Source organism: Atractosteus spatula, chromosome 1 (genome assembly GCF_055471065.1).
Source record: "Atractosteus spatula isolate fAtrSpa1 chromosome 1, fAtrSpa1.hap1, whole genome shotgun sequence".
Lineage (NCBI taxonomy): Eukaryota > Metazoa > Chordata > Actinopteri > Semionotiformes > Lepisosteidae > Atractosteus > Atractosteus spatula.
The window spans coordinates 37,847,888-37,861,968 of NC_142706.1; the positions used below are offsets into that span (position 1 = coordinate 37,847,888).

Below are 14,081 nucleotides of genomic sequence, written 5' to 3' on the forward strand. Positions count from 1 at the left end.
GATGGAGGATGGGGGTGTTAACCACAGTTTGTGTTAAATGTGTCTGGGCCTTCGTGTTCAGTCACCAAGTATATTTTAAGGTCCAGTAAAGAGTACGTTTGCAGCAGTTTCACTTCTTGCTTCCTGCTGAAGACCTACAGCCTGCATTATTAACCATACGAGTAGCTTTCTGCATCTTTCGCCAAACAGTGATGATGCCCTTCTGTAACCCAAATGAAATGGAAACATTTGGTTTTTCAACACTCCCCCTCCCCCACATACGCCGCCTTCACCTCCAGCCCCCACCCCACCCACCAGCTCCCTTATTAGAGGAAAGGACCTGTCTCTGCTCAGAAGTCCCCACAGACACTCTTCTGAAGACACCCCTGGGTTCACCTCCAGCCCTGCTGCGAAAACCATGAAGCCGTTCCAGCTGGTCCTCGCTGCTCTCCTGTTGGCAGCCCTTTGTGCCCCTGCTCTGAGCCAAAGTAAGTGACTGTCTTTGCTTTTGTGACATTAATTGCCCTTCTTCTTTAATTCTGAGGAAAGTCACTGCACAGGAGATGGGCAAAATGTTGGCTGTCACCGCTGGCAAAGCAGGGTAGGTTGGACATTGTGATGTGAAGGGATGTTTCACGCCTGGATGTTTTCAATGAGAGATCGGCAACATATTGGCTTGTCACAAATCATGTGTAAACCCATGCACAATATTCCGGTTGGCTTTTTGCTAGATTTGGGTTTTAATCAACAAGGTTAAGCCCTCGATTGCCAAGCCCCATTATTGTGATTGCCGAATATCATACACTTCATCGTCACCATATGCTTAACCAGGTTCTAAATTAACTTGGCAGCCTGTGGGGCATCGTCAAACACATTCAGGACACATTTGGTGTCATGCTCATATTAGGCAGGTTAGAGCTCATGTTGTCATGAAAGTGTTTTGATGCATGAATGCTTTCAATATCAGAAATTCATTTTATACAGTGTACTTTAGTATCAACAGATTACTACAAATCGGATTACTGTAGGTATGCATTCTTGCTCTTGTAAAAACAGCATTAATAATGGGGCTGGGAGGAACTTGAGTCTTGAAGACTCTGAGCTTTATGGAAGAGAATTATGTCTTGAGTAAAGACATAAATTCTGTTCCCCATTGCCTTCAAATTGTTCCTAGAACCCCAAAAGTATTTGATGGGGGAAAATAAATAAACCCTCGGTGTTCTTTTCCTTGGTAATATTTTGTATTGTGATTTTTAAACTAAGAATGGGTAAGAACAACATGAGCCCAGTTTATTATGAGAATTATTACTTTTAAAAACAAACTTAATGAAGAACACTCTGGAATCTCCACTGCTGAGTTTAAAAAGTAGCTTAAAACAGTTTTCATTTCACTATTTCAAGGCATTCAAAGTGAAACAGATGCAGTAAAACAATATAATTATGAAGTACTTTCAGACTTGTTTATGAAAGTGCTAATACTGTAAAGAGCCTCTACTGTACTGTACTATACTGTAAAGAGCAATATTTCTTCACATGCATAAATATTCCCAGACATTAACCTACCAGCATTATTGAAATGTACCTTTTCAGCACTGAAACATATACTTCTTTTACAAAGCTCTTGTCGTGTAATTTTCTCCTCCTATCCATCCATTTTCTAACAGCTTTATCCAATACAGGGTGGCCGATGAGCTGGAGCCTATCCCAGCAAGCAACAAAGCAACTGGCACAAGGCAGTACACACCCTGGCCTGGATGCCAGTCCATCGCAGGGCACACAGACGCAAACATGCACACACTCTTAGCAGGCCCAGTTTTCCCAGAAGCCAGTTAACCTACTGTACCAGTATGTCTTGGAACTGTAGGAGGACACTGGGGCACCCATAGGAAAAACACACGTGATCACTGGAAGAACATGCAGATAGCAGTAATTGGACCCAGGACTCCAGTGCAACATTGTACCACTGTGTCACCCTTTTCTCAACTTACTCCCCTATTTAATAAATTCTCTGAGGAACCCGTGCAGCCCTGATTTGCCCTTTTTGTTTGTCCCGGGGAAGTTACTCTAGAGTCATGATAAAGATTATGGTGTTGTACAACTTTTCTGCTCCGCAGTTGCGTTTCTTTGTGAAAAATGCTTTCACATTTATTACTTGTCTTATATATTTGTCTTGTATATCTTATATTAGATTAAGGAGTAAATCACACTGTAGTTAATGGAGCTGATTGAAGTCTTGGCAGCCTGGATTGAAAACCATTAGGGTATTTGAATTCACTGGTGATTTTTTTTTTAAATGGAGATTTACTTATGAACATCAGCATACAATTCACACTTTTAAACAGGCATATTTGTCCTTTCTTTAGATTCCAATTTGCCATCGGAGTGTTGTTTCAATTACTATCCAAAACGGATTTTTAAACGCCTCGTAGTGAACTATGAGCTCACCCGAAAAGATTGCTCCAAAAAGGGTGTGATGTAAGTATTAATTAAGATTTCATTTAATTAATCATTTAATTTAATTAAATTAATGCTGAAACAAAGTAGGGGAACTTTATAAATTGAAAAGCATTAAAAACTTAGCAAATGCTATTGGATGCAGCTGTTTTCTGTGCTCATCAGTATACAGCATAAGGTTTGTTGACGCAATCTAAAACTTCTAGGTAAGCTATCCATGCAACATAAACATATTGGAAAGATTTTCATGTGTGTAATTATTTGCAGTTAATTTGATCACATACATCCATATATATAAGAAAATGTGATGTATTAAGTGTAATTCTAATTTTCAAACAAAGACCTCAAATATTATGATATTTTGTTTGTTTTGGCATGCAGATACCATCAGTATGAAACCTGATTGGGTTATCATGAAGAGTAATGGAAATATGTTGTGTCCTAGCAGACAGAATTTTTGCATTCTTACTTGATCAGGTTTGAAGATTAATTATATACTGAGAGGCACTAAAATTGCAGCCAATGAGTTATTAGCAATGACTCAGAAAAGTCCAGGTCTTTAAACCGCCTGGTTTCTAGTCTAAAAAGAAATGTGGAAAGGCTTTAATTCCCATATTTTGATCATACATACCTGAGCCTTTCATAAGTATTTAGACCCTTTCAAAATCTGAATACTTTTTTAAACTTAAGATTTTATTGAAATTGGGATGCTTTTGTGATATAGAAAATGTCAACAAAAACTACAGAGAAAAACAGAACTGTTAAATATTGGGTGTCACATTTAACAGCAATTACAGCTGCAAATCTTTTTGGACCAGTTTTACAAACGGCAGGTTTCAGGTCTTCACACAGATTCTCAATATAATTCATGTCAGGACTTTGACTGGGCCATTCAAGAACACTTCCTTATTCTTAAACCACTCCAGTGTAGCTCTGGAATAAACCTTTGGATCATTGTCCGGACTTTTTGTCCCCATTTGACATTTTTCGCAGACTGATTATTTTTTCAATCTCAACAAGCTTTCCAATCTCTGCTGAGGACAAGCATATTGATAGCCTGATGGTTCTACCACCATACTTGACCATAGGGATGGTGTTGACTGGGATATGTGCTGTCTTGGGTCTGTGCCAAACATCACACTTGGCATCTAGAACAAAAATGTCCAATTTGGCCTCATTTGATCACGACACATTTTGCCATATTTTTGCAGGATCACTCAGGTGCTTTATTATAAATTCTGTGAGGGAGGTGAGATGGGATTTCCACACTGTTGTACAGTCCAGCTTTGTGGATATTGTTGACTGGTGTATTTTTTCTCCCATCTCAGCCATTTTTCAAAGTTGTCACTGACTACATAGTGGCACCCCTCATCACTCAATTGATTGCGTGACTCATTAAAATAATTTTGTGCATTTAAATGAATTTAGGTTTCTACAACAAAGGGTTACAATAATTTCATCATGAAAACAAGTCATTTTGTCTTTCATATTTGTTGTTTTTGACTGAAAAGCTTTGTCGGAAAGCTTTAAAGCAACAAAATATGATAATTGTGCAAGGGTATGAATACTTTTGCAAAGCTCTGTATATAAATATATAAGGAAAGGTTTTACACAATTCCCTTGCTGCATGAATAGAAGTGTTCATCCCAAAAAGAATTGGATTTTGAGTTTATATGGAGTTGCTTTTTAACTTTATGGCAATATAATACAATGACAACCCCTATCCTTCTCTAATTGTGAAATAGAAAAGACGTGGAAAACCTGTACAATTCTTCAGGTTTCTGAATTCTGTCAAATTCCTTTGGATTCTTTTATTTTTCAGCTTTACCTCAAAGAAAGGATATCGGATCTGTGCCGATCCCAGAATTGACTGGGTGAAAGAAGTTATCACTTATTTGGATGGAAAGCTTCTTAAGTAATGTTTGATGAAAGTGTTGGGAGATGTAAGATCTCTTCATTGTCATCCTGTGTTTCTTCCTTTTGATGGAAATGCTGACACGGTGTTACATATTTCATCATGTTCCTCATGCATCATGCATCTATTCCTGCTAGAAATGTAGATTTAGCATCATTTTAAAAAGTATTTTCTCTAGCATATTTTTATACTGCACGTATTTAGAAGCCAGGCCTTTTAGCCTTATTTCTCTGAAAAATATAATGGCATTCCATTAGCCTTAAACATTTATATGTATATATTTATGCAGTATACTTAGCTCAGGGACTGAACCATTTCTAGTTTGGTGGAAATGATAAATTCACACTTCCGTGAGGAGAACATTGGTTCATGAAACAAAATGTTGACAAAGAAAGAATGCTTTGTTCAAATAATCCATATCCATATAATATACTCCTTTATGTTTCCTATTCATATGTACTGTAAGAGTAGTTGTCTTCTACTCTTAGCAAATACATCTTTTCTAGTTGTCCCTTTGGTTAACTCTTGACCCTCTTGAAATGTACATTACGTGAAGCACACAGTGGTGTGAGTGAGGCAGTGTGTCACTATTAGTCAGCACCATGTTCTCTTATATGCTACTCAAATAACATGGTCAGGTTATATTTTTAATTTGTGTAATCATTTGAACATTGCCATAAAGATTCAAGCTTTTAAGAAGGCACTTTATTTTATCCTTTTAACCTGTCTGACTCAGATGGCACTTGGCACTTGCTGTAGCAAGCTTGTATGGAAAATATACCAATAACCTCTTAAAAATGTTTTTGATAATACTGTATGTCAATGCATTTGTCTCTGTTGTGTCATAATCAATATGAAAAAAGGAACTGTGACAATGTATAATTTTAAAAATTAAAGAAAATTGTCCAGAGCACACTTTTTACTGTTTCTGAATGGAGGCTGACTTATAATTTAAATTGTCAATGCTTATTGCTTTCCTCATTAGCAATTTTTCTTTTACCTCTAAAATGACTGGATATGCTTGTGGTGACAGTTTTTTAACAAAACAATGACTCTATCTCTGCTGGAAAACATGAAACCATCTCAGCTGGTCATCGCTGCTATTCTGTTGGCAGCTCTGTGGCCAAAGTCACTGTTGAGAATGATGGTTAACCAAATTGCTGCTCTGCTGAATCTTTCTAAGGTAGTTCAGCTGCTTCAGTTTTAAAACAGTTAAACACATAAACACTTATGCTTGATTATTTGGGAAAATCAATACTTGCAACAGACAGCAGTCTGAATTGTTCTGACCTTTCTGGAGCTCTTTAAAATACTACCATGCACTTCTTAAATACTAGGTAGTACGTAAGCAGTGAGGAGACATTTTGTGGACCTCTTACACTGACACCGCACTGAGAAAACATTTAGAAAATCATAAATGTATATTTCCCTAGACAAAATGAAGATACTGTACCTGTGTTGATTATGTTTCGCCCACCCATTTGAACAGACACACAAGAGGTTAAGTAGAGTTCAGCATTGATGTTAATGTTTACATTTCCAGGATGTTAAAATAAGTTTTTAGAAATGATTATAGCATTGGTAGATGTATTAGATGTTGAACAAGCCTCAAACAATACTTGTTCCTAAGTATCGATTTCTATTTCAATTACTTGCAAATAATGAATAAATGAAAATAACATGACCGAATAACGTGCATATCCATCCATTTTCTAATCTCTTCTTCCAATTCAGGGTGGCAGTGGAGCCAGAGCCTGTTCCAGCCAGCAATGGGAACAAGGCAGGATACACTCTGGATAGGAAGCCAGCCAGTCCATTACAGGACACACAAACAAACTCCGACACACATAGGGCCAGATTTCCCAGAAGCTAATTAACCTACCACTTTGTTCCTGGACTCTGGGAATCCCGACCACCCTGAGGAAACCTACATGCAGATAGCATCCCAAGTCTTGAACTGAACCCAGGGCCCCAGCGTTGAGAGGCAGCAATGTTAACCCCGTACTGTTTATAACATTGGTCTATTAACATTTTAATGACTTCAGTATGTACACTCTTAATTATATTCTATTTTACAAATTGTTCTTGATTTTTAACACATCAGAAGTTACATTAATGCATTTTATTAGTTTCAGTAGAATTTGTAATGACGCAGCGAGATGAAAAATAGCCGCGTCCGAGAGCTCACAAGTACAGTAGGTCTTAGACAACAGCGAGTTGCGGAACACCGCAACTAAAGTGAAAAAGGGAAGCCAAAAACAAAAGACGCAAAAACAAATCCAAAACTCGGGGCTGCAGAGCTGTAGCCCTGTAGTAGCAAAGAACAAAAAGCGCTGAAAATAATTAAGCACAAAAAACGTAGAAGAAAAAGAAAACCAGCGTAAGGAAACTACGAAGTTGCAAACGTACAAAAGCTCCTGTTATGACCGAGCTCTGAGTGAAGGGCAAGTTTCGTTATTTAACGAATAGTTAAATAATAGATTAATTAGCCGCCCGCTGTGAAAGTCTGTCGGCAGGTGTGCTGTTTCGCGTGTGTATGCAGGACCGATCACCGGCGCTTGCTGAGGCATGACAGCGTTTGCTTTTCAAATTGTAAAAGTTTTTTTTTCACAAATACTTTCCTTTAAACAAACGAAAGTGTGAAAGTAATGGACGTGTTTTACTATGAATTAATCAAGTTCTCAGTCCAGCGCTTTAGGGTGATGAAAGAGATCAGAGGCATATTTAATAATCGACACATCTGACCAGGTGACTCCTGGTCCTGGAGGGCTGGTGTCTCTGCATGTCTCCCAGATTTCTTTAAAGCAGCTGTACCAGAAAAGCCAAGTGAAGGTATTAAATTATTCCAATCAAGCCAATAATTAACTGATTGAGGCTGCTCAGAGCCCAGTTAGATTGAAATTCATATGCTGATACAGCTCCCCACTCAAACATCTTGACATTTATGATGACCAGTAAATGAATGTTATATTCAGGAAAAACATCTTAACTGATGCATCTATGATGTCTTTTCCTGATACATAAATACTCCCAGACTTGAACCTCATGCCATTATTGATTTTTGCTTTTTCAGCGCTTTAGACCTTCTCTAAAGCTTGATGTATAATTTACTGACCTTACTCTGCTGTTTAACATTCTCTGAGACACATATGCAGCTATGAATTGCCTTTCTTGTATTTCACAGGCAGGTTGGTACAGGCTACCTGCCATAATGAAAATCACTGTGTTGTGGATTTAATTCCCCAATTATAGATTTATGTTTCTGAATAATACATTGCATTGTAAGTGTAGGTCTATTATATTTAAGCTTCCCCAGAAATGTTTCAGTTTCACAATGCTTGTGTATAATCTATTATCCATCCACCCATTTTCTAACCACTTCTTCCAGTTCAGGATCACAGAGGACCTGGAACCTGTCCCAGCAAGCATCAGGCACAAAGCAGGGTGCACTCTGGACATGGACAAATTTCCCAAAAGCCAATTAACCCACCAGCATGTCTTTGGGCTGTGAGAGGAAACCAAAGCAGCCAGAGTAAACCTGTGCAAAGACAGGGAGAACATGCAAACTCCACACAGTTAGCACCCCAGGTCTGGAGTTTAACTCCAGATGCCAGTGTTGCAAGGCACCACTGTTAAGTACTGTGCTGCTTGATGGATATTGTGACTTGTAAATATAAAATAAGGAGTAAAAAGTCTTAAATCTTTGATATGAAACAGGAAGAGCTGGGGTCATGGTACAGACCCCTGTAGTACTCCAGTAACGACATCAACCCGAACTGAAAATTTATCCCTTCACGGTTTTCTGTTAATTTACCAGTTTCTTGATTCAAACACATGCATTACCTTGGATGCCAACTACTTTCTATTTAAGAGGTCTTAAATCTTGAGGACCTTTAGCAAAGTCTGAAAATCTAAATATGCTTTTTCATATTGTCTGTATATATCCGTTACTGTCTTTGTTTAAAGAACTTTAATATGTTAAACAAGAACTACCTTTTATAACTTTGTGTTGACTATCTGAGAATCTAATGGCCAAACAGGTGATCCTACCATTTAGTTCTAATTACTATTTCTCTAACCTTATAACATAACATCACTTTATTAACCCTATACAATTTCTTACATTAGGAATTTATCTTTTCATATACCCCAGCTTGCTCTCCATGAGACACACAGATAGGGAGAGAGCCTGGGGTCAGCCATTGTACAGCACCCCTGGAGCAGTTGGGGTTAAGGGCCTTGCTCAGGAGCCCAACAGAATAGGATTTCTCTTTCAGCTGCAGGATTTGAACCAGCAACCTTCTAGCCACAGGTGCAGATCCTTAGCCACAGAGCCACCGCTCCACCATTATGTGTGATGCAAGACTTATTGGTGTGTGATGGAGTCTGCTAGCAGACTCTGCGTTACTCTGTACCCATATAGTGGTAGGAGCTGTGAACTCCTGCTGGATTCACATGCTAAACTCTAACCTTCACGCTTGCTATAGCACAGACGCTTCTCCCTCTCTGTACTAAACTCCTATCTTCTGCACCAAACTCCCTGATAAGGAAGGACTATTTTAATTGCTCTCTGAGACCTTTAGTTTCTTGAGAAAGTAGCTCAAAGACAGGCGAGGGGGGGTGTAGAGAAAAGTGTATATAAGCTGTGGAGAGCCATATCCCCTTTGAACAACAACAACAATAATCCTCATTGTGTTGTTCCTTGTACAGTATACATACAATAAAGCTTGGCTTGACGAACGGACACCTCAGGCTCGAATCTCTTGGTTTCTACAGTGTGTCATTACTTGGACTGGTTATCACCTTTTCCATGGTTTCATAATTTTCCAGTTAATGGGTATTATCCCACTCTTGAGTGACTACTGGAAAAGTTTAACAGCCTATTAATATAATCTCTTTACTTGAATACTACTAGTTTGTGGAATACTCTCATCCACTGGAGATTTATCTTGAGTTTTGGTAGTACCTGCAGTACCTTCATGCTTTAGTATAAACACTTTGTTTAATATACTAGCCATTCCCCCTTCACTGTTTAGGCCGTCTGTGTTTTCTGGTGTTGTTAACAGTCTGTCAACTTCTTGGACACTTTTCGTCTTTTCACAACTCCTGTATTCGCTTGAAGACACTGATGTTTCATTCCCCCCCCCATAAGTGCTTGTCTGGGGCTAGGTCACTCCTTTCCAAGTGATAGAGCGCTTAGCTCACTTAGTCCAATGCATGACTGCTCATTCTTCCTAGACAGTGCCTCGCTCCATTAGTTTATCCTGGGCCCTTCTTCTTGTCCAGTAGAGGCCTCCCTCTGTCACAAGCACGTCTGAATATTTTTGTCCCTTCCTGTGCTGAGGCTTGGGACAGACAGCGTCTCCTCTTCCTTCTCTGAGCACTTATACATTTCCCGAATGACAATGCGTCTTTCGGTTCTTTTTCAGATCATAATGGTCATAATCATAATAGTCTGCAACACTATTGTAGCCTCCATTGCAATAATGTGTGCTGCCTCTCTCAGAGCCTTTCCAGTGTCCATTTTCCCTATGCTTGCAATTCAATGTATTCCATTTTGTTAATTGGATCCTGCTCATTGAAATATAATTTTATAAAGTGCTCTCTTTCTCCTTATTATTTGCCTAATAGATCAATTAAACCATTTGCCCTCTGCTCTACACTCTATGATTTACTTGCACTTGGAAAGAATGTATTCTGTGCTTCAAGCAGAATATCTCTAATCTTGATAGAGCGCACATCAACCGTGTTTACCATGTTTACCTCTTCCACCTTTTTTGAGATATGAGAATTTAGAAACGTCTAGACAATGAAATAGCTAATATATGAGAATGATATTTAATTAAAGTGTTCATTGAGGAAGAAAACAAAATTCCTGAGTCTGAAGTGAAAAAGAGTTTCATATTAAGTATTAGCATATAAGAGGCAGAAGTGTGCCGACAGCCATATCACCCTGCAACTCACAACTGGCAACCCAGTGAAGCTAAGTAGGTGTGAGCCTGGTGAGTACCTGGTGAGTACCTGGAGGGGAGACCTCCTGGGAAAAACTATGGTTGCTGCTGCTGGAAGAAGTGTTAGTGGGGCCAGCAGGGGGTGCTCACCCTACAGTCCATATGGGTCTTAATACCTCAGAATAGTGACTGGGACACTATACTGTAAACCGGTGCCATCCTTTGGATGAGATGTAAAATTGAGGTCCTGACTCTCTGTAGTCATTAAAAATCCCAGGGCATCATCCAGGTGGATGCTGTACATTGGTGGTGGAGGGGAGTCCCCATTACCTGTAAAGTGCTTTGAGTGGGGTGTCCTGAAAAAGTGCTATATAAGTGTAAGCACTTATAATAATTATTATTATTAGTTATTAGAAGTACTTAAGTTAAAAAACAGCTCCAGGGCCTGATGTTATTCTACCAGTTGTTCTTATGAAAACATGAGGTGTTATTCATAGGCCATCAACAGAACTCTTTCAATCATTCAAGGATAGTACCGGGAGAGAAAGCACTTGGTAGATGACAGTTAATGACAGTTAAGAACACTCCATGCAAGTAGTGAAAACATTTACCAAAAATATACAATAGCAAACAATGAGCTTGAAGAAGCTGTTTATGATCAAAAACCTACTGTAGGTGTTTTTGGATATATATTTACATCTGCTAGACATCTGTGTCTAGCACTAAAGAGGGAAAACAGAATGTTAAAATATTTAAAGTGTAGTGTAAAGGACAGATAAAGAATGATACAGATTGAACAGCCAGATAATTCCCAGGCGTAAAGGAGTGTCACACTGACAGTCTAAAAGAATCTAACCTTTTTAGTTTTGAAGACTGTGAGGGGACCTGATTCACTTATTCTCAGCCCTCAAAGGCACTAATGAACAGTGAAACACTAATCAAAGCCTGCAAGTGGAAACTACAACAGCGAAAGAAATCAGAGGACACAGTGGACAGAGCTAAAGCTACATTGAAGAACATTTAAAAGAGAGGTGTGATGGAAGTATTATTACTCGAGAGTTTTTAATATTAACACATTTTATATTTATAGCATGAAACCACTTTGTTTGGCATAAAGAAAAAAGTGAATCTATGTTATCTATGTTCAGTTATCTATGATGTATCAGACATGTGAAGACTAAGTATATATTCCTCTGCTTTGTCAAGATTAACCTTTCATTACTTTTTTGAAAGAGCACTTTAATTTTCTCAAGAGTTTTTTTGGTTTAGACTTTTTATTGGAGCTTTATATTGGTACAAATATTCATATCTTTGAATTTGCAGGAAAAACTACTGTCTGCATAGTTCTATGTATACATGTATCTTTAAAGAAAACTTAAATTTACAGAGCAAGGACATTAATAAAACATATTTGGCATCATGTTGCTAAATTAATCATTCATGCCTGACTTACATTTCAGTGACTGTAGCTGTTGCATAAACTATAGATCACCTCAATCGCATTATTTTGTACAGGCACAAATGTTGATGAGACAGTTGATTGAACTCATGTGATGAGGTGGTCCAGAAAGAGGTTTAAAAAATATGCCTCATGTATCAAAAAAACAACATCTTTTTGGCATCGGCGTGCTAGAGTCTGGACATTGGCTCTGTCGCTAGCCATCTGGGGTGTTCACAACCAGCAGCTTCTAATCCGGGAATATGTTACATCCAAAGAAAGCCCATCAATGATATGACACGTCTGCTCAGATATAATTGCCAAAGAGGCAGCCAAGTCCTCTTTAGTCCACAGCCGAAACATTGTGATCCTTTTCTTCTCTTTTCAGCATTGAATAAACCTTTACTTGTTCCTAATAAGATATGTATATATTTATGGATGCTTTTTTGTGCAAGTGGTCTAACTTAGCTGTAACCAAGGCCAAGAAATGTCTTGAAGACCACCAACAATAACCACATTACCCAGAAGAAGAAAATGATGTCAACACAAACAAGTCTTTTTTTATAAATATCTTCCTCAAGCTCAGTTGCCTGTTTAATATTTTAGCTTAAGTTTTTTTCTACTTGGAACACACTGTACTTGTACAGTATGTCTTCCGAGAGTTTTCTCCTTCTTGAAATGTTAATCCATTTATAGTTTGCTTTGCAGCTGTTTGTGTTATTCCCAGGTCTATTCCAATCGTCTACTTTCGTACGTGGAGCCGTGAGAACTTGATCAGGTCAGTTGTCTATGCTACATGCACCCACATAATGGGTAATTGCTTCATCAGTTCAAGGATTGTCATTGAGCTTTCTTCTTGTAAATGGAAATGCTTCTTGCTCTGACCAGCCTGCCAGTACAACTCTCAGTTCTTCACCTGACTTCTCGATCTCAAGACAGAACCTGTCGGCCAGCTGGATGCCTGTCAGTCTCCTATCATATGTGAACTTGACTAATTTATGAAAATTTCAAGCAGTGATATAAATTAGGAAAAGCAGTTATTTTGGTAAGCCAGCAGCTGTATCACTCTGCAACACACAACTGGCAACCCACTGAAGCTCAGCAGGTGTGAGCCTGGTAAGTACCTGGATGGGAGACTGCCTGGGAAAAACTAAGGTTGCTGCTGGAAGAGGTGTTAGTGGGGCCAGCAGGGGGTGCTCACCCTGCGGCCCATGTGGGTCCTAATGCCCCAGTATAGTGAATGGGACGCTATATTGTAAACAGCCGCTGTCCTTCGGATGAGATGTAAAACTGAGGTCCTGGCTCTCTGTGGTCATTAAAAATCCCAGGACATTTCTTGAAAAGAGTAGGGGTGTAACCCTGGCGTCCTGGCCAAATTTTCCATGGGCCCTTACCAATCATGGCCTCCTAATAATCCCCATCTATGAATTGGCTTCATTACTTTGCTCTCCTCCCCACTGATAGCTCATGTGTGGTGAGCGTTCTGGCGCACTATGGCTGCTGTCGCATCATCCAGGTGGATGCTGCACATTGGTGGTGATGGAGGGGAGTCCTCATTACCTGTAAAGTGCTTTGAGTGGAGTGTCCAGAAAAGTACTATATAAGTATAAGCTATTATTATTATTATAATGTTATTGTGGTTCCAGGTTTCGGTCCAAACACATTGATACCCTTGAATGCTTGATACTTTGCAATTTCAGAATTAATCTATTATGAGGGTTTAATTAAAGCTTTATGAAAGTCTAAGTATACTACATAAAATATACTATGCTGGGATTCATTACTGGTGTAGATTTTCCAAAGAACTCCTACAGATCATTTGCCTTTGAAGTTTTTTTTTCAGACACGGTTTCACTATCACAGTAGAATGTAATCAGGGCCTGGAGATTTACAGTATCTTGACTGATTTGAGTACCACTAATACTTCTTCTTCTAAGTGAATAAAAGTAATAATTTCATTTAGCAATAGCATTATTTAGCCTGAGATTTTGTGTATTCTTTTATTGAAAAAAGAAATATTTGATACAACAGTTACTTACCTTCATTGTTTTTTGCCTTCGTTTTTGCCTCTTCAACTGTTTTCCTTGCTGAAATAAATCATCATCAAGTCATCGTTGCCATTGTCACTGAATCAATCTTAATGGAATTAAATGTAAAAAAGTGACATTATTGGTGTTTACTGACACCTAGTGGTTCATTTACTTCCTTATCCAAAGGCAAAAGATGAAGGTTTCAAAGGGTCAGGACTCATATTGACTCCTGTACAGTAGCCCTTGTAGTTTGACATGACTGTGAATTTAAACTTGTCCATTTTAATACACACACACAACATACATGTTTACAA

At 38.6% G+C, this 14,081-nt stretch overlaps 1 protein-coding gene across 1 annotated transcript; it reads left to right on the top strand.

The window, feature by feature from the left end:
* The first annotated feature begins 325 nt into the window (after positions 1-325).
* On the top strand, positions 326-5,256 carry ccl36.1 (chemokine (C-C motif) ligand 36, duplicate 1). Its single transcript, XM_088922294.1, has 3 exons — positions 326-467; positions 2,343-2,454; positions 4,256-5,256. The coding sequence occupies exons 1-3, from the start codon at positions 398-400 to the stop codon at positions 4,350-4,352; spliced, it is 279 nt and encodes a 92-aa protein (XP_088778420.1). The 5' UTR covers positions 326-397; the 3' UTR covers positions 4,353-5,256.
* The last annotated feature ends 8,825 nt before the right edge of the window (positions 5,257-14,081 follow it).